This window comes from Leucopleurus acutus, assembly GCF_964270905.1.
Source record: "Leucopleurus acutus genome assembly, chromosome: 7".
Taxonomy (NCBI): domain Eukaryota; kingdom Metazoa; phylum Chordata; class Mammalia; order Artiodactyla; family Delphinidae; genus Leucopleurus; species Leucopleurus acutus.
Window position 1 is genome coordinate 3617711 of NC_139150.1, and position 20392 is coordinate 3638102.

At 58.0% G+C, this 20392-nt stretch overlaps 2 protein-coding genes across 2 annotated transcripts; one reads left to right on the forward strand and one right to left on the reverse strand.

The window, feature by feature from the left end:
* Positions 1 to 703: 703 nt before the first annotated feature.
* On the reverse strand, positions 704 to 4518 carry PIERCE1 (piercer of microtubule wall 1; the record flags this gene model as incomplete). The annotated part of the gene is made up of 3 exons (XM_082842230.1): positions 704 to 892; positions 3214 to 3292; positions 4376 to 4518. The coding sequence occupies 3 exons, from the start codon at positions 4516 to 4518 to the stop codon at positions 704 to 706; spliced, it is 411 nt and encodes a 136-aa protein (XP_082698356.1).
* A 1037-nt stretch (positions 4519 to 5555) lies between these two features.
* MRPS2 (mitochondrial ribosomal protein S2) lies at positions 5556 to 9258 on the forward strand. Its single transcript, XM_082842280.1, has 4 exons — positions 5556 to 5597; positions 5722 to 5847; positions 6312 to 6441; positions 8154 to 9258. The coding sequence occupies exons 1-4, from the start codon at positions 5558 to 5560 to the stop codon at positions 8761 to 8763; spliced, it is 906 nt and encodes a 301-aa protein (XP_082698406.1). The 5' UTR covers positions 5556 to 5557; the 3' UTR covers positions 8764 to 9258.
* Positions 9259 to 20392: the final 11134 nt, after the last annotated feature.

Below are 20392 nucleotides of genomic sequence, written 5' to 3' on the forward strand. Positions count from 1 at the left end.
GGTCTTCCCCGCCTGATTTTCTTTAAACTTTTTATTGAAGAGGTACAATGAACAGCAAGTGGGGAAGCCCGACGTACACCTCACCCCTCAGCAACCAGCAGCAGTCACCAACCTTGTTGACTCCGCCTCTGTCCCCGCCCCATTCGTGGCCAGGGGGTGCTCAATATCACTCCAAGCTTGGCCCGGGTCAGGGCCAGTAAGGGCCCTCCTGCCTGGTCCCGCCTGGAGCTTTCCTCCTGAGGTCCCCTCTGCCTCCTCGCCCAGCCCTCGTCCACACCCAGGCAGAGCATCCTACCCTCCCTCCGTGGCTCGGCAGGATGCTTGAGAACAGAAGCCACGCGTAGTTTGTCATGAGTATAAAAATGGCTCCCAGAGATGCAGGTGGGGCTCTCGGGCGTTCCCAGCATTCAGACTGAGATCGGGGTCCCGGGATGCCCACCGCCCTACTCATCGATTATACCTGAGTCAGGGACTGGGGACATGGCAAGGTTTTTAATGGAAAGTCAAGCCATTAGCTCTTTTTCATCTAGATGTAAAACGGAGAAAGTAGGGCATCATAGCCCCGTTTGCAAATTTTTCTAACCTAGAGGGGAAAAATATTTTCAGGGAAAGCAGTGAAGCGTGTTCCTTTACAATTGGGCAAGTTATCAAAGATTACGGCTGCCAACTGTCCAGACTATCTCCGCCAGAGCCGGGAGGCCCCTCAGTCACAGATGGACGGCTTGCTGACCCTGTAGCTGGGGTGGAAGTTGAGCCGGTCGTAGAAGGTGATGTAGTTGTCCGGACCCGTCACAATGCTCTTCTCCATGGAGACGTTGAAAGTATTGTTCTGGAACATTCCACCAGCTGCAACTTGTCTAGAAAATTTATACGAATTTGGATAAAATACCTTCTGGAAGTGAAAAGGGGACACTAGGGTTAGTGATACATGATAACACTCTTGAGCAATCAGTCATTAGGTATTTTGGGAAGAAAAATAAAAATTTGTAAGAAAATGTTTTTAAATTCTTATTTTGTAAGAAAATGTCGTCTCCAATCCTAGGAAGCAGAGAAGCCAGGGTGGGCAGGATGGCTGGCCTAGTTGGCCCCAACCATCCCAATTTCTGCCTAATGTCAGGGAATAATGATTAATGGTGCCTCCTTTCACTATTACATGGATAGAAGAATCAATTATGGGGCCACCTGGGCAAGGCATTGCCACACCTGAATATGGTTACAAGGGGTCAGGCCCAAAGCTGTTCCCAGTTCAGCTTTTGCCAGCTGTACAACTAGGGCAAGTTACTGGACCTCTCTGAACTTGCGTTTTCTCTTCGGTGGAAAAGAGAGAACATCAGTAGGTTTCCACCTTGATGGGGTATTAGAATCCCTTGTAGAGCTTTAAAACAATTCTGATGGCCATGCCCCCCCAGCCGAGGGGTCTGGGGAGGGGATGCCCTAGCGAGGTGGAGGTGCAGTGAGAACACAGATGAGGCCGCTGGCGTGTGCGGGCACCCAGGGGTAGGAGTCATTTCAGCAATACGGCATCCCCAGGTGACCTCGGGCTTTCTGGCGGAGGTGGCCTGGGCCACCAGCAGATAGTGCGCTTGGGGCAGGCGGCCTGCTCTAGGCTCCCCTCGTGTCAAGTAGGTCACTTGATGTTTTGTCTCCTTGGCAGGAAGCAAGTACCAAGAGAAATGGCCTTCAGTGCGCTCTTTTGCTTGTTTTCTGTGGTTGTTGTTTGTGTTTTTTTGTTTTGCTTTGTTTCATTTTTGGCTGCACCCTGCAGCTTGTGGGATCTTCGTTCCCCGACCAGGGATCAAACCCGTGCCCCCTGAAGTGGAAGTGCGGGGTCCTGACCACTGGGCTGCCAGGGAAGTCCCAGTGCATTTTAAAATAGACTTTATTTTTTAGAGCAGCTTGGGGTCTACAGAGAAGCTGTGCAGAGTGAGGAGTTCCCGCATCGCCTCCCCGGCAGCACACACGGCTGACCTGCTGTTCGCATCTCCCATCAGTGTGGTGCATTTAGAACTGAGACAATGGTGACGGGTCGTCATTAACTAGAGTCCACGCTGTACGTAGGGTCCACTTTTTGCATTGTACATGCTGGGTTTTGACAAATGAATAATGAATGACATGTATCCACCACTACAGTGTCATTAAGAATAGTTTCCTTCAGTATATTTTCTAAAACCCAAAGAATGCATTTTTATTTTCTGTTCCCACGTGGGAAGGAAACCCTGCGTGCTTCTGGTTGAGTCCTGCGGCCACACTCAGGTCAGAAAACTGGAAACCAGGTTCCAGATAAAGCAGGTCGATAAGCAGCAGGAAAAACTTCTAAACTTGCCTCCGGAGAACCTCGGTGCCTCACGTCCCACTGCCTCATAAGACCAGCAAATGGCCTTTTTTTATAAAAGCAAAACATCTGGACCTATGTTTGTAAGTGTGTCGGTCTTTTTCGTGGAAATACCTGATCCCTTGATCCTGGGAGAATGACCTTTAAATGCTCTAGGAACTTTCTAGAGAAATAATCTTCTCACAAAAGCTCTATCCCCCATGAAAAACAGGTAAATAAGCAATTATCATGATCTTTTAACATGAATAATTTGGAAGAAAAACAACAACACTGCCAGCCCCAAAATGGGAGGCCCTCCTGTCTTGGGTACCCAGGGGATGCTTACACTGGTCCATCTGCCCTTTACCTGGACCCAGCAGGGGCATCAGGGGGTTCTAGGAGGCTCCCTGCCATGTGAGGTTGATCTTAAAGAGGGGTCAGGTTCCCCAAAAGTGCGTAGATCCCGGGGCCCTTTTGTAACCTGTGCTTTCATCAGCCAGTGCTGTCTCTTAAGATCACAAGTTAAATATTTCATAAAATACGGTATTACTCCAAAAAGAAGGCAGTTCTTCATTTATCTGCCTCAAAACCTACTGCATTAGGTTACGAGAGTCGGCTGGTTGTACGAGTGAATGGGGCCAGCCCTTTGGGATGTTGTAAGGAAGACTACATGCCCTTTTTCCATCCTTTAAATCATTTCATTGCTAAACTCATTCGTTCATTTATTTCTACCCTGCCCTGTCCCAAAAGGAATTGAGGTGCGCCCTCCCCCTTGGTGCTGTTGGAACTGCGGGCCTCTCTGCACCTCCCCCTCCTGATGTGTTGCTCTTTTGAGAAATCCGGAGTCTCAGCCTCCTCCTAGAGATGCCCCACCTGCGCACCTTTCTTTGCTTCCTCCTTACCGGCATCTCGTGCACGGTGGGTGCTCTGCTCCCATAAGCTTGGTTACTGGTCCTGTACACTGAGGGGGGCTCCTTGGTCCTAGCAGATGAGAAAAATACTTTCTTTTCCACTCATTTGTTTTAATTCTGCCCAAGCCACAGCTTTAACATATTTGGTTGGTGGAGCTTTGTTGGAAATGCCCCAGATTGGCGATGCAGCCGTGAACCTGGGCTCCTGTCGAGTGCAGGGTTGGCCTCCCTGGCAGGCTCAGCCTCCCTGACTCCCTCTGCTGACCTCTGCCAAAGCCCTAAAGAACTCCCAGGTGGCAAGTGCTGGCCCTCAGCCCCAGTGGGACCTGGGCCCATGCTGTCATTTCCTGGGTGGGTGGGTAGGCTGGGAGCTGTGACTCAGCCTCCAGGCCTGCCACTCGCGGGGGCCAGCCCTTTGGGATGCCTTCCCATGGCGGGGCGGGGGGGTCCCTCCACTTCTGAGCCTCCAGGAGAAAATGTTCCTGCAGTCTCTAGTCCTGATGCTATTGGTACAGCAGTTTAACTAGTGGCTGTGGGCTCAGACACCCCAGCTCTGCCTCATACTAACTCTGGGATCTGTCTTTCTACAACCCAGATGTCCCTCCTGGGAAATGAAGATGCTAACAGAGCCAACTCTGTGGGATCGTGGAGGGACTAAGGGGGAGAGGGGGGAGCAGGGAAGGCACGCACAGCCTGCCCAGCTGTGTCTTAAGAGGCTGCAGCGCACTGGAACAGCTGGCAGGCCACGCCCCTCGGCAGCCTGGTGATGGAGGTGTCGCCATGCACCTCAGGCGGACGGGTCCTCTCCGCCTAGAAAGGAGAGGAGACTGACCCCGCCCTAGAGGGTGCTGCTGGGATCAGCCCGAGTTGTGTGATTTCCCCTGGGCAAACCCCGCCCCACCTCGCTGGCGGGAGGCCCACTCACTCCACCCGCGAGTCGCAGCCGCAGGCAGCACCTCCGCGCTCATTTGGTGGCTAACAGCTGACCCCGCTTTTGACTTGGGGGCCGGGAGGGGGCCTGGGGGTTCTTGCACAACGGGCCATCTGCGCAGAGCGCAGGACCAGCTGGGCACCTGGCTGGCGGCTGGACCAGGAGCCCTTTCTTTCCTCTTCGTATGCCAGGTGGACCCTGACCGGACTCCCTGGTCCTCACCTGTAGCCCCGAAACCAAGCCGGGTTGTTGAACCTGGCCGGCAGGTCCTCGCTCACGCGGTAGTAGTCGCTGGTTTTCTCCGGCGGGGCCTTGGCCTTGGGCACCTCCTGCTCCGCGCATCCCTGGGGGTCCTCCTCGGACATCTCGCCTCGGTCCACCCGAGTTTCGGGGGAAAGAAAGAGCGGGCAGGAAACAGCTTCTCAGCCCTGGGGCCGTGAGGGGCCGCGCGGCGTCTTGTTGCTAAGCGACGGTCCGGTCACCTGACTGGGTGGGCGGGGCCCTTAAAGGCGCCGCGCCTCCTGGGCCGGAGGCCGCCCACCGCCGGCTTGTGGGGCAGAAGTCCGAAGTTCTAGAACCTTCCGTGGCGAGCCACGAGGCCCTAGGCTAGCCGGGATAATAAGGCATTACTTCCTGGGGCCGCAGTGCCGGGTACCCTATGATCAGTAGCCTTCGGCGCCAACATTTTCCCAAATGCGGTGGGGGGCAGATTTCCAGGCAGATGAAACCCCGGGCCTGGGGCTTCATCGGCAAATTGCGGAGTTCAGGTTCTCTAAGGCCTCTCCGCTGTAACGCTCCGACGCTCACCGCGTGGGCCAGGGCTGCTCCTTGACCCCCACCCCCGACTTCAGGCCCCCCAGTACGCTGCATCTAAAATTAAGACTCCAGATTTGCCTAACTTTATGGAATCTTTCTAAGCCAAATGTTTAAAAATTAAAACACTTTTGGACAGCGGGAGGTTGTGCTGGACTGGCCGCAGGTGAAGACGGTCCCCATCTCCCGGCGAGTTCCCGCGGGACGGCTGGGAACCTCCTCGGCCGCCGGGCACTGTGCAGGGAGGGGGCGAGGGGAGGAGTATCCAGACCCCGCGCTCGACAGGACCCCGGCTCCGGCCCGCCCCACGCTCCTTGCGGGTCCACGGTGCCCGGGCAGACCTGGGGCGCAAGGCCCAGCCTTCCCCAAGGACTGCGTGCTCCGACCCGGGGGGCAGGCGGGGGCCAAGGGGCGGGGACGCGTCCAGAGCTGGGGTGCCCGAGAGGCGGCGGGCGCTCAGTGGCACCCCCGGGCCTGCAGGTGACGCTGCGGCGAAGGCGCGGGCCGCAGCCGGAAGGAGGAGCCGCTCGTGCGGCCGCGCCTGCCCGTCTTCCGCGTCTGTCCGTCCGTCCGCCTACCGGAGTCCACGACATGGTACCCGGCTCGGTCTTACCTCGGCTGCTCGGCGCAGGTACGGCGCCCGGGACCCGGGGGTGGGGGGCGCGGCAGGGACCCTCTTGCGGGCCGGGCGGCGGGAGGGAGGGAAGGAGGGAGGCGGGTGGGGGGCGCGCGCCACGAGTTTGCTGTCGCCGCAGGTGTCCGGCGCTGGCCGCTCCAGCTGCACCTCGTCCAGACGGCGACCCCGGGCCCGGTGGGGCCGAGCGGCAGGACGCTGGGGAGCGCCGTGGCCTCTGCAGCCCGGGAGCCCGAGCGCAGCAGCGGTAACTCCGGCCCTGCGGTCCTGGGGGTTTGAAATTGCCCCGCTGCTAGGAGTCCCGGGCGCTCTGGGTCTCCATGGGGCCCCTGGAGGATGCGGGACTGGGGAGGGCGAAGGGCGGCCTTCCGCCCCTGGCAGCCCACGTGCTGGGCCGCACGAGCTTGCAGCCCTCCGAGCAGCCCCACCGCCGAGTAGGGCCGAGGCCCCCCCCCCGCCACGAACCGCGGCCGGGGAGCTCCCGCGGGCGGCTGGCGGGACCACGGGGACCTCAGACACCACCCGGCGCCCCTTCTCTCCGAGTGAAGACTCGGCCACGTTTACCCAGGAGCGAAACTGGGGTCAGATCTCGGCCTCCGCCCCGAGCCTCCAGAAAAGGCCCCTGGGGACCCTCAGCATCTGCTCTCCCGCAGACCCCAGGCTTGGGAGCCGGCATCCAGACCCTGCATCCTCTCCCCCTCCCCGCCCCAGATCTGAACGAGAGGATCCTGAGCGAGCCCCTCAAGCACTTAGATTTCTTCAATGTCAAGGAATTGTTTTCTGTAAGAAGTCTCTTCGATGCCCGGGTGCACCTGGGACACAAAGCTGGCTGTCGGCACAGGTAGGTGACGCCCCTGGCGAGTGTAGGGGTGCCTGGGGGGCTCGGGACCCTTGCCTTGGGGTCCAGGGCCCCTTTTTCAGTTTGTTTGTTTTGTTTTGTTTTTTGGGTACGCGGGCCCCTCACTGTTGTGGCCTCTCCCGTTGCGGAGCACAGGCTCCGGACGCGCAGGCCCAGCGGCCATGGCTCACGGGCCCAGCCGCTCCGCTGCATGTGGGATCTTCCCGGACCGGGGCACGAACCCGTGTCCCCTGCATCGGCAGGCGGACTCTCAACCACTGCGCCACCAGGGAAGCCCTCAGTTTGTTTTAAGAGCGTCTAGCTCCCTTTTCTTCCAGATGGGATCATTGAGCCCCAAGGAGGGGCAGCTGTTTATTCTCAGGCCCCGTTTGCTCCTCCTGACCCCCAGACCCCGCGGACCTTGCTGTGGGGCTCCTGGTCGTCGGTGGGGCCAGGCCCGCTGCTGCTGGTTCCCCGACAGACAGGCCATCCGGGAGGGCAGTGCTGGCAAAGCCGTCGGCATCTCACGGAGGTGTCTCCAAGGGCACGCAGAGGAGTGGTGACTGGCCTAGTCTTTTCACGTGGCGATTTTGACGGCTGGGTTGGGCGTGTATTGGAGGAGCAGTTAGGCCAGGGAGGGAGGCGGTTGTAGATGTTCAGGGGAAAGGTGATGGGCCCAGCTGCGCCGGCAGAGCCGGAGCAGTAGTTGGATGTGGGGTGATGGGGGCAGAGCCGGAGGTCCAGCTGAGCAGAGCCCAGAGCAGGTGTCGACATCCTTCACATCAGGAACTTGGGTCCTATGAGGATGACCCTTCAGCCACCCCAGTGGGGATGTCACGCAGGCACTAGGGAGAAGCAGCCTGGGCCGGGGGCCACCACATCAGGACCTTTTGAGAACATGTGGAGTGGGGGATGGAGGAGAGAGGAAGTCCCAGGTGGGAGCCCTGGGCAACCAGTGCCTCAGAGTCTGGGAAGAGGGAGTGGGGCCGGGGCGTGGGAGGAGGGACGCCACTGTAGGTGCTGCGGAGAAGTCACCTGAGGTGAGGGCACGTGGGGCCTTGGGAAGGCTCTTCGGAGAGGAAGAGAGAGTCCCGGCGGGGGTGAGCAGAAGAGTGAATGGGGCGGGGGCTGCAAGAGGACGGTCTCGCAGCCCCGGCTCTCGGCCCAGGCCAGCGGGTCTGTGCCCTCAGGGTTCCCTCCGAGGCCTGGCTGCCTCCTGCTCCGGCCTGTCACGCTTGCAGCCCGGGGCACCCCCTGCCTTTCTGGTCCCCCAGCCCCCCCAGGGGGTGGGGCTCAGTTGTAAAGCCTCAAAGGTGATGATAATGACAAGGATGGGAGCCAGACAAGCAGCACCGGGTGGGACGCTGTCCGGACGTCACGTTTAAGTGTCCAGATGTCCGTGTGGGTCCACTCTGTTAGGCACTCCGCGCGGCCAGGTGGAGGTTCAGAGGGGTAAGCCGCTTGCCCGAGACATGGAGTGGCCTGCAGCCCAGCCTGCCCTGCTCGCCCACCCTCACCCTCCCACTGCCCGCGGCTGTCACTCCTGGGACAGCGTCCCCGCTGCCATCGTCGTGGTGAGGGCTGCAGACTGTACCAGCCCTGGGCTTGCCGTGCCCCCCGTGCAGGGGCCCAGGGCTGGGGGAGCGCATGAGAAAGGGCGGGTGGAGGTGGCCACATGGGGCTGGTTCACACTGGCCTTGGTGGGTGTCCGGCAGGTTCATGGAGCCGTATATCTTCGGGAGCCGCTTGGACCAGGACATCATTGACCTGGAACAGACGGCGACGCACCTGCAGCTGGCCTTGAATTTCACGGCCCATGTGGCCTATCGCGAGGGCATCATCCTGTTTGTGAGCCGCAGTCGGCAGTTCTCACACCTGATCGAGAACGTGGCCCGGGACTGCGGGGAATATGCCCATACCCGCTACTTCAAGGGCGGCCTGCTGACCAACGCGCCCCTCCTCCTGGGCCCCAGCGTCCGCCTGCCAGACCTCATCATCTTTCTGCACACGCTCAACAACGTCTTTGAGCCCCACATAGCCGTGAGGGACGCGGCCAAGATGAACATCCCCACCGTGGGCATCGTGGACACCAACTGCAACCCATCCCTCATCACGTACCCCGTCCCGGGCAATGACGACTCGCCCCCGGCCGTCCAGCTCTTCTGCAGGCTCTTCCAGACCACCATCAACCGGGCCAAAGAGAAGCGCAAGCAGGTCGAGGCCCTGTACCGACTGCAGGGCCAGGAGGGCGCCAAGGGCCGCGGTGCAGCCGACCCTCCTTCCCCGGGAGTGCAGGCCGAGCTGGACTTGGGTCATTCCCCTTGACCTGCCTGCTCTTCTCCCGAGTGAAACAGCAGCCGAGTCTGTTCTGAAGCTGGAACCCAACCCCCTGCACCCACACCCCCCCGCCCCCGCCGGCATGGTTCTGAGCACCTTCCCAGTTATTCCAGGCTTTGGGTCCCTGCTGCTAGGAACGCTTCTCAGCAGCTGCCCGCCCGGGGCTCCACTTCAGACCCGAGGACCCAGCAGGCTCACTGGGCAAGTGGCCTGCCTGAAAAGGACCCGTCGGAAAACATCCCGTCCCTGGAGTCTGAAGTCCTTGTTTCTACCTCAAGATGAGTCCCTTGTATGTTAGGAAGGTTCTCACCAGGTTGACTTTTCTCAACCAGAATACCTCTAGGTTGGGCTGCTTCCCTGCTGCCTGGCTTCAGGGGCTGTTTTATAACGTGAGGTTGCAGGGTGAGCCACTAAGAAGACTCCATCCGGGTTGGAACAGGCTGGGCAAAGCAGACAGCATGATTTCAACAGGAATAAAGCTTAGATTTGGGCAGAATGGGGACCTGGACCGTTGGTTCTGCAGCGTGGTCTTTGTGCTCTGTTTTCATCGGCACCCACGGGGCCCCTGGAGCACACGAGACACGTTCCTGCCCCCTGGGTCCTTGAGCTTCAGGGAGACAGGCAGGCATGTGCACGTGGGTTTGGATGGGACGGCACCTGCTGCCCCTCGACACCGTCTTCGGTGTTGAGGCTCGAGGCCCTCGTGTCCTGCCCATGCCCTGAACAGGCATCCTCCCCAGGTGGTCGGGTAAGATGGGACCCTGTTCACACGAACTTTTGGATGCCCCCTCATTTGTGGGACCTTCCTTGGCAACACTTGTGTTCCTGGGATGAGGTGTGGGCCCCTGCTTTCCAGGACCCCACCCCGTGTCTCCTGGTGCACATGACCACCCCAGGACCCTGTCTGCTGCCAAGGGTCCAGGCAGCAGGGTCTGGTGGGGTCAGAACAGGATGGCCTCGTGTGGATGGATGCATCATGCCAGTCCACGTCCTACAGTAGCACATGGGGGCCGGAAGACTGGTCCCACAGGCCCACTCAGCATCTTTCAGGGGGGGCATGCGAGGCGGAGGTCCCTGATGTTTTCTGGAAGGGTTCACAGTTTGGAAGGGGCAAGGAGCTGAATGCCAGTTTGAAACCAACTGACAGGCATTGGTTTAATTTGCAAACATGAAGTATGGGCATGCAAATTCACAGGCAGGTAAATTGAGGGGTCCCCCCAAGACTTTCCGCCCACAAGACACCTCCCTCGGTGTGCGTGGGTGAGATTTCCCGAACTCCTCTGGAGAGAGCTGGCCGGGCCTGTCGCTCGGCGCTCCAGGGAGGCCGGAGTGGGCAGCCAAGACCCTCGAGATCAGCACAGTGTGAGAAGGCTCAGTGGCCGTGGACGGGAGCTCTGGAATGTGAGCTGGGCCTCCCCAAGGCGGAGGGGCCACACCGCCCTTCAAAAGCAGGCCGTCTGGGGAGGGCAACACGGGCAGGGCAACGAGGGACACGCGAGGAGGCCCTGTTCCATTGCCCTTGACTCGGGCTGGGTGGAGGGGAGCAGCCCTGGAGGGCGGGCACCCCTGAGCACCCGTACCCCACCCCATTCCCCAGGGTGGCCTGCCTGGCCCTGGCCATCCTCTGTCCCCTGAGGATCCCCCTGGAACCTGCACCAGACACAGGCCAGTGAAGACCAGCAGGGGCAATGAGAGTGTGTTTCGGTTACTGACTGTGCTGCCGGTCCTGGGGACGCTGGGAGCAGGGTGGGCAGGGGTGGACAGGGGTGGACAGGGGTGGCCGCACTGAGCAGGTGACTCGGCGGACGATGGGACACAGACGAGCTGGGCGGTTTCAGGTACACGAGGACCTGAAGGGAGGCACAGGCTGACGGAGCCCAGAGCCCGGATGGGCCGGCCCGGGGGGGCACTTCCAGAGGGCCTCAGGTGAAAGGAGGGGGGAGGCAGAGCACAGGCTTTCACCCTAGTCGGGGGTCAGCCAGCCCCGACAGACATCACAGCAGGCACAGTAGATATGACAGCCTCACGGCCTCCTCTAGATACAGATGCATCCTCCCTGCAGGAGGGGACCTCCAATTTGCCAACCTGGAGATAAACACCAAGAGAGGCCAGAAGCCCCAAAGGCCTGGAGAGCAAGGGCCTGAGCCCTCCCCTCCTGCTGCCGCGGTGACGACTTGCCCATTAGCCCTGACCTTTCCTGGGGTCTGGCAGGGTCGGTCCCTGAGTGGTTGGTGTCCCAGGGGCCTGGAAGAGCTGGGTTCAGGGGGGGATTTGGGGCCAGGGTGGGTGAGGGCAGGTGCACCACGCCACCAACTCGGGCCAGAACAGGCTCGCGGTGAGTGTAGGCATGCAGGGGTCTCTAGAATCGGGCCTGCAGGTGGCTGGGGCCAGATGCCACCTGGGGTCACTGCCCAGGGTCCAGCCCAGGGCTTTGCCTCCAGTGGCCAGTCCCAACCCAAGGAGCTGGGCTCCTCCCTTCACCCACCAGTGCTCCCAGGCCTGGCCCTGGCCACGTGCAAAGCCAATTCTTTCTATACCGTTGCATCTCAACATACGAGCCTGAATATTCTCACACTATTTTTTGACCTGTCCCTCCTTTGTCCGAAAATCAGCCCGTGTATGAAAATGAGTCAGCCCTGAACCTGTATGAGACCTGCAAGGTGCGGACCGTGAAGGCAGGCACGCTGGAGAAGCTGGTGGAGCACCTGGTGCCCGCCTTCCAGGGCAGCGACCTCTCCTATGTCACCATCTTCCTGTGCACCTACCGAGCCTTCACCACCACCCAGCGGGTCCTGGACCTGCTGTTCCAAAGGTAAGCGCCCCGCCCACCCACTGGCTGTGTGTCTTGGGAATGTCGCTTTACCTCTCTGAGCCTCAGTTTGCTCACGTGAAGGCCGGGCTGCCAGGACTGTCGGATAAGCACGGACAGGGCGGCCCCGCGCCCGGCCCCGTGGAAAGGGCTGCTGAGGGCTGGGGCGGTTTTAATTAAGGTTTTCCTCTGCCCCATGGAGAAGCTCTCTGCTTCCAGCCGCTGGGCAGAACAGTTTTCCCATTTGTAAAGGAGGTTCCAGATTCTGTCTCAGGGGTCCTTCCTGGGAGTAGCCAGGGCAGGGCTGGCTGGGGGCCGGCTGAGGGCCCAGGCCCACTCAGGCGTCTGTAAGGTGCTGGTTGGGCTCATTCGTTCAGCAAATACATACGAAGCGCCTACTGTGTGCAGGCACTTTTCTAGGCACTTGGCTTTATTCAGTGAACGGTGCAGACAAAAATGCCCGCCCTCCCGGGCTTCCATCCTAGCCGGAGGGTCAGCCAGTAACACTAGACGTCATAGCAGGTACGGTAGATGTGACGCCCTCACGGCCTCCTCTAGATACGGGTGCATCCTCCCTTATTCCAGCGAGGACAGCGGACCTCAGGACCAACTGAAAAAGTGAGTAGACTTTGGGTCTGATGGGAGGGGCTGAGCAGAACCCTGGCTGCCACACATCTTGTGATTCCCGCTGGAGGGCTGAGGTCTGGCTGCAGGAGGAAAGGAGTCAGCTGTGGCTGGGGTCCCATGTCCCCAGGGAGCAGAGGGGAGGCTGGGGGCTCAGAGCCGGCCCCTGAGAGCATCCCTCCCCACTCAGATCCGGGGCCCAGGACAGGAGGTGTGGGGGGCAAGCTGCTGACACGTCAGCCTCGCAGACCAGTGTGAGTGCTCAGCTGGGGCTCACGGGAGCGCAGTCAGGGTCAGGGGGCCGGCTACCTCCCCACCACCAAGAATGGCGTCCCTGGGAGGACGAGACCCGCACTCCGGCGCACAGACCAAGGCAGCCGTCGGTGCGCGAGCTTCCGGTTCAGGTGCGCGAGGCCCGTGAAGGCCGGGCAGGGGCGCACTCTGCTTGTCCCCTTCTCCCTCCCCTGTTTATGCAGCGCCTACTGTGTGCGGCCAGGCCAGCGCGATGGACAGAGCGGGCGCGGCCCTCCCTGCCCTCCTGCAGTTTCCTTCCCAGTGGGGAGGGCCCGGGGGGCTGGGGGCAGACAGGAGAGAGTCAGGCTCCCCCGAGGAAGGGAGAGGTGGTCACCAGGGACGGAGGGCCCCTTCCTACCAGGCCTGCCGACCAGGCCTGCCCCCGCCTGGCAGCCCAGTGCGGGTGGGGCAGGGGCGGGCCCAGAAGCCCAGCCCCCATGGGGGAGCCAGGGGACAGCCGCGTGGAAGGAAAGGCCAGGCCCCTGACTCTGCTGCCCGCCCGCCTGCCCCCAGTGCCGTCTCCTCCATCCTGGGCGCCTGGCTGGACCAGTACTCCGAGGACTTCTGTCAGCCCCCGGACTTCCCGTGCCTCAAGCAGCTGGTGGCCTACGTGCAGCTCAACATGCCCGGCTCCGACCTGGAGCGCCGCGCCCACCTTCTCCTGGCCCAGCTGGAGCGCACAGAGCTCACCAAGGCAGAGCCGGAGGGTGAGGAGCGGGGTCGGTGCTGGACACGCAGGAGCCCCCGGGGCTGCCTCGGACCGCCCACGTGGGGACCGCTGGGGGGGAGACGTCCTGTCTCAGATCCTGGCTGGAGCCTCTGTAAAAGGCCGCGGGCTGTTTCCTTTGCTTGCAAAGGCCCGTGTGAGGCAGGCACGTGGATCTCCTCCTGCACCTTCACTGCCATCTCAGGATCTAGAACTGCCTCCAGCACCAGCCCCTGTGCAATCTGAAGACCTAGATCCAGCTGCAGAAGCAGCAACAGAACTAAAGCCAGATCCAGAGCTGGAGGCGTTTCCATCAGTGGCTGGAGGAACACCTTGAGCGGCGGCACCCACCGGAGTGGGAGCCAACATCACAATCAGTTGCGTCGGCACCTCTGCATCCAGGGCCCGCGGCTGCACCTGCTCCGGAGGAGACCCAGAGCCGGCTCGGCACCCACTGCCCCTGCGGGGAGAACGAGCTCTGGCGCCACGCTCAGCGTCAGCTCCTGACCCACTCCTACCCGCTCCCCCCGCCCCCGAACTTCCCTTCCCCTCCCCCGTTACTGTTTCTGATTTGGTTTTTCATTTTATGTTTTCATTTCACATTATTTATGGTGTCTTTTACGTCTTCCTATAACCAAGTTTAGTTTTTTAAATTTGAAATTGTGCATTTCAGGAGCATCGAGTATATTCACAGTTCTGTGCAACCTTCCCCAGGGTCTCGGGCAGACTGTTTCACTCCCCAGAAGGAATCCCTGAGCCAAAGCGCTCATGCCCCATTCCTCTCTCCCCCAGCCCCCGACAACCTGTAATCTGCTTTCTGTCTCTGTGTCTTTACCTGTTCTAGATGTTTCCTATAAATGGAATTATACAAGGTGGCTTTCTTTGTAGGCCACATATTTTAAGAGGGGAGTAGTTAATTTTTGTTTTCTTTTTTTACTTCAAAATAGCATTTTTATTATATGAAAGGGAAATGCCAGATGGATTAAAGATGGGATGTACAAATTGAAGTCTTTTTTGTAAATATGTGTGCAGTCTCAGGGTAGAGACCCCTGTTCTGAGTATGGCCCCAGAGCCAGAAGACAGAGGGGAAATGCCTGGCTCTTCCCATGGCCAAACAGAAACAAGAAACATGTAGAAAGCTGGGAAGACAAACCGCAAACTGGAGCAGCCCTCCTCACACCCCAGGGCCAGAGAAAGGTTTGACACCCCTGTGCTCCCCCAGATCTTGAAAGTCAATGTTTTAAAAAGGGACAGAGAACACACATGTGCAGCTCCAACAAGAGGCCGCACACGTGGTCGGTACAGGTCAGAGACGCTTGACCTCCCGAGGACACGCAGATGTAGACGCCGTGGAGACGGCGCTGTCAACACCACACCGACAGGTTTCTAGTCTGGTGGCGACCAGCCCTGGGGACAGTGTGAGGAAGCAGAGGCCCAGCAGGTCCTCTAGAGGGAAGCGTGGAAGGACACTCCTCTCTGGGAGAACAGTGCGCAGGACCCCAGAGCTCCACGGGTGCCACCCTTTACCTGCAAAGCCAATTCCAGGAGTTTACCCGCAGGAATTCTCGCGTGGTGTGTGTGCCCATGTGCACGTGTGTGCGTGTGCAATTGTGGGTGTCAGGTGGGGAGGACTCTGGGCACGTGTGCCCTTCTGGAACCTGGTTCCCCCGGGCGGGTGCTGATCAGTCCATCGTCTTCCTCCTCCGCATTTTCTGGGGCCCCGAATCAGAATTTCCGAAAAGCCCCTGCTATGGGATATTTGCCATTTTTCACTCTCAGAATCATGCTGAAGGGAACATCTGTGTCCATAAATCTCTATTCAGGGCAGAATCCATGAGGTGGATTTTCTGGGTCAAAACATATACAGTTGTTAAGGTATTGGCCACAGTTTCCAACAGAGCGGTCTCTGCCCACTTTGAGCCTCGCTTGGGAAAGCGGGGCCTCAGAGGACCCGAGGGCCGGGACCTCAGGGAGGGAGGAGGAGGAGGCCCTGGGAGTGACCTGCCCAGAAGGGACTGTCCCGCCCTCAGCCCCGCCCCCAGCCCCGCCCAGTCCTAGAGCGGGTACGGAGCTGGCTCTAGTTCAAAGGTGGCTCTGCTCCTAGGACTGGCACTGGAGCTGATGCAAGAGCTGATGCTGGACTTGGCTCTAGCTCTGGGGAAGGCGCTGGAGGCGGATCTACCTCCAGAGACGGTCTAGACCTGGTTCTGCCGTTGGACAGCGCTCTCGAGCTGTCTCACACACTGGCACTGGAGCCGGTGCTACAGCTATTGCGGTCGCTGGCTCCGGCTCTGGCTCTGCAGCGGCCACTGAAGCTGCCTCCTGGGTGGGTACTGGTTTGGCTTGAGCCGTGGATCAGGTCCTGGAGCCGGCTGTACCTCCGGAGCTAAGGTTACAGCAGGTGCCGGAAGCAGCTGTGGATTTTGCTGTAGAGAGGACGCAGGAGCTGTCCCTGGTGCTGGAGCCCTCGCTGACTTCGCGGCTGACTCCAGCTCCGGTCTGGTGCTGGATCTGCTTCTGGTGCCTCTAGCTGTACAGCCGGTCCCGGCTCTAGCTCTGTGTCTGGCGCTAAAACTGGCGGTGGAGCTGGCTGTAGCTCTGGACTGGTTCCACCTCTGGAATTGGTGTCAGGGCAGATTCTGGCACCAGAGCAGGCACAGAGTCTGGCCTAGGAGCTGCTGACAGAGCCGCCTCTGCCTCTGACATGGCATCGTGCTGGTGCCAGAGCACGATTTAGCTCTGACGTTGGTGCTGCAGCTGTGGCTCTTTCTCCTGAGCTGGCACTGGCTCTAAGTCTGCTACGGGCGCCCAAGCCAGCTCTTGCTCTGGAGCTGCTGCAGGAGCTGACTCTCACGGGGGCTCTGGCTCTGGAGTTGGTCCTAGAACTGTGGCTGGAGCAGGCTCTAGGTCTGAACTTGGTGCTGACTCTCTCTCTGGAGCTGGTGCCAGGAATGGCTGTAACTCTGGGGCTGATGCTAGAGCTGGCGCTGGAGCGACCTCTTCCTTGGCACCTAGCACTGGCTCTAAACTGGCTTTGAGCTGGTTCTCACTCTGTCACTGGGGCTGGCACGGGAGTCAGTGATAGAGCTGTCTCTATCTTCCAGAGGTAGAGCTGACATGACGGCTGGTGTTCAAGCCAGCTCCAGCTCGTGGGATAACAGCAGCCCCGCCCAGGAGCAGCAATGGAGCTGAGGCTGGAGCTGCCTCTATCTCAGGAGTTGGTGCCAGTATTGGAGCCTGAGTTGACTGTCGCCATGGCGCTGGCTCGAACTCTGGTGCTGGAGCTGACTCTGGCTCTGCAGCCAGCTCTGACTCTGGTTCTGGAGAGCCAGAACTATTAGTGGTAATAGAACTGGCTCCGGCAATGGATCAGTGCTGAGGCGGGTGCTGGAACTGACACCGAGTCTGCAGCTTTGGCTGGAGCTGGCTCCAGATATCACTCGCGCTCTTGAGCTGGTGCTTGGAGCTGGCTCTCGCCCTGGAACGGGCAGTGGAGCTCTCTCTAGCTCGGGAGCTAATGCTCGAGCTAGCTCTGGTGCTGACACTAGCTCTAGAGAGAGCTCTACCTCTAGAGCTGCCTGTAGCTCTAGCTGTGTTGCCAGAGGTGGTGCTGGGGTAGACTCGAGTTCACTTCCTGTTGCTATCTGTCACTCTGGGCTTTGTGTTGGGTCTGATCCAAACTCTAGAGCTGCTGCTGGAGCTGGCAAATTGGTTGATGACAGAGCTGCTTCCATCCCTGCAGCTGGTGAGACAGCTGGTGCCAAAGCTGGTTCCAGCCCTGGAGCTGGTGCTGGAGCCAGTTGCGGAGCTCACTGGAGTTTGAGGGCTTTTCCATGAGCCAATGATGGAACTAGTTCTCTCACTGGACTTGACTCTAGATCTAGTGATAGAGCCGGCTCTCATTCTGCACCTGGCACTGGCTCTAAATCTGGAGGTGGCCCTGGAGCCAGCTCCAGCTCTAGAACACTGCAGGAGCTGGTGATTGGAGCTGGCTCTGGCTCTGGAGCTGGTGCTACCTCTAGCTGTCGGGCTGGTACCAGAAACGCCTTTAATACCAGATCTGGCGCTGACAGTGGTGCCAGCTTGGGAGTTGGCAGTCGAGCTGGCACTGGTGCTGCAAGAGGACAAAAAGTTCACCAACCTCATGACTGTAGACTGCGCGCACACACTTGTGCACGCATCAAATACATTTCTTTTCTTCCCTTCCTTTATCTTCTTACCATATAGCATAACATAGACCATAAGATACACAAATAACTGTTACCCTCACATCACAGGGTTTAAGTTACAGGTCGTCAAGGAGAAAAGTAAGCATCACCCCAGCACTCTGCATGCCCTGGGGACAGTGTCCGCGTGTCTCATCAGGAGGGAGAACGACTCTCTTACTGTCTTCACTTAGAGACTCAACATGGCTACAGCAGAGCTGTGGGTACCAAGTCAAAAGAAGGTGGGCCGTGACGGTTGGTTTCACGTGTCAACCTGCCCAGGCCATAGTGTGCAGTCATTCGATCAAACTGGTGATTTAGTCCACACATGTTGTGAAGCTACTTATAGGTGTGGCTGACTTGCCTTCAAGTAAAGATCACTCAAAGGGTGGGTCTCATCACGTGAAGGCCTTACAAGCCTTCAAAAAACCGAGGTTTCCTGAAAAAGAAAGTCTGGCTCAGGACACAGCAGCTAAGGATAGCTTCAAGATGGCAGAGGAGTAAGACATGGAGATCACCTTCCGCCCCACAAATACATCAAAACTACACCTATACGTGGAACAACTCCTACAGAACACCTACTGAACGCTGGCAGAAGACCTCAGACCTCCCAAAAGGCAAGAAACTCCCCACGTACCTGGGTAGAGCAAAAGAAAAAACAGAGACAAAAGAATAGGGACGGGGCCTGCCCCTCTGGGAGGCAGCTGTGAAGGAGGAAAGGTTTCCACACACTGGGAAGCCCCTTCACTGGTGGAGATGGGGGTGTGTGGGGGGGAAGCATTGGAGCCACGGAGGAGAGCACAGCAACAGAGGGCAGAGCGGAGAGACTCCCGCACAGAGGATCGGTGCCGACCGGCACTCACCAGCCCAGAGAGGCTTGTCTGCTCACCCGCTGGGGCGGGCGGGGCTGGGAGGTGAGGCTCGGGCTTCGGAGGTCAGACCCCAGGGAGAGGACTGGGGTTGGCTGCGTGAACACAGCCTGAAGGGGGCTAGTGGGCCACAGCTAGCCGGGAGGGAGTCCGGGGAAAAGTCTGGAGCTGCCGAAGAGGCAAGAGACCACTGTTTTGGAGTGCGCAAGGAGAAGGGATTCAGAGCACCTCCTAAACGAGATCCAGTGACGGGCGCGAGCTGTGGCTATCAGCGTGGACCACGGAGACGGGCATGAGACGCTAAGGCTGCTGCTGCCGCTACCAAGAAGCCTGTGTGCGAGCACAGGTCACTATCCACACCCCCCTCCCGGGAGCCTGTGCGGCCCGCCACTGCCAGGGTCCCGTGATCCAGGGACAAATGCCCCGGGAGAACACACGGCGCACCTCAGGCTGGTGCAACGTCATGCTGGCCTCTGCCGCCGCAGGCTCGCCCCGCATCCGTTCCCCTCCCTCACCCCAGCCTGAGTGCGCCAGAGCCCCCGAATCAGCTGCTACTTTAACCCTGTCCTGTCTGAACGAAGAACAGATGCCCTCAAGTGACCTACACACAGAGGCGGGGCCATATCCAAAGCTGAACCCCAGGAGCTGTGCGAACAAAGAAGAGAAAGGGAAATCTCTCCCAGCAGCCTCAGGAGCAGCGGATTAAATCTCCACAGACAACTTGATGTACCTGCATCTGTGGAATACCTGAATAGACAACGAATCATCCCAAATTGAGGCGGGGGACTGTGGGAGCAACTGTAGATTGGGGTTTGCTGTCTGCATCTAACTTGTTTCTGGTTTTATGTTTATCTTAGTTTCGTATTTAGAGCTTGTTATCATTAGTAGATATGTTTATTGATGTGGTTGCTCTCTTCCTTTTTTAAAAATATATATATTTTTTCCTTTTTCTCCTTTTATGAGTGTGTATGTGTATGCTACCTTGTGTGATTGTCTGTATAGTTTTGCCTTTACCATTTGTCCTAGGGTTCTGTCTGTCCATTTTTTGTTTGTTTGTTTGTTTGTTTAGTATAGTTTTTAGTGCTTGTTATCATTGGTGGATTTGTTTTTTGGTTTGGGTGCTCTCTCTTTTTTTATTACTTTTTATTTTTTATTTTTAATAATTTTTAAATTTTTTATTCTAATAACGTTATTTTATTTATTTTTCTTTCTTTCTTTCTTTCTTCTTTTTTCTCCCTTTTCTTCTGAGCCGGGTGGCTGATAGAGTCTTGGTGCTCCAGCCAGGTGTCAGGCCTGAGCCTCTGAGGTAGGAGAGCTGAGTTCAGGACATTGGTCCACCAGAGACCTCCCGGCTCCACGTAATATCAAATGGCAAAAGCTCTCCCAGAGATCTCCCTCTCAACGCTAAGGCCCAGCTCCACTCAACAACCAGCAAGCTACACTGCTGGACACCCTATGCCAAACAACTAGCAAGACAGGAACACAACCCCACCCATTAGCAGAGAGGCTGCCTAAAATCATAATAAGTTCACGGACACCACAAAACACATGACTGGACACAGTCCTGCCCACCAGAAAGACAAGATCCAGACTCATCCACCAGAACACAGGCACCAGTCCCCTCTACCAGGAAGCCTACACAAACCCCTGAACCAACCTTACCCACTGGGGGCAGACACCAAAAACAACGGGAACTACGAACCTGCAGCCTGCAAAAAGGAGACCCTAAACACAGTAAGTTAAGCAAAATGAGAAGACAGACAAATACACAGCAGATGAAGGAGCAAGATAAAAACCCACCAGACCAAACAAATGAAGAGGAAATAGGCAGTCTACCTGAAAAAGAATTCAGAATAATGATAGTAAAGATGATCCAAGATCTTGGAAATAGAATGGAGAAAATACAAGAAATGTTTAACAAGGACCTAGAAGAACTAAAGAGCAAACAAACAATGATGAACAACACAATAAATGTAATGAAAAATTCTCTAGAAGGAATCAATAGCAGAACTGAGGCAGAAGAATGGATAAGTGACCTGGAAGATAAAATAGTGGAAATAACAACTGCAGAGCAGAATAAAGGAAAAAGAATGAAAAGAATTGAGGACAG

Bases quoted from the DNA above. Each gene is read 5' to 3' on its own strand.
- MRPS2 (XM_082842280.1), top strand. From the start codon at position 5,558: ATGGTACCCGGCTCGGTCTTACCTCGGCTGCTCGGCGCAG. The intron at 5,598-5,721 runs GTACGGCGCCCG...CTGTCGCCGCAG, and splicing joins ACCTCGGCTGCTCGGCGCAG to GTGTCCGGCGCTGGCCGCTC. The intron at 6,442-8,153 runs GTAGGTGACGCC...GGTGTCCGGCAG, and splicing joins AAAGCTGGCTGTCGGCACAG to GTTCATGGAGCCGTATATCT.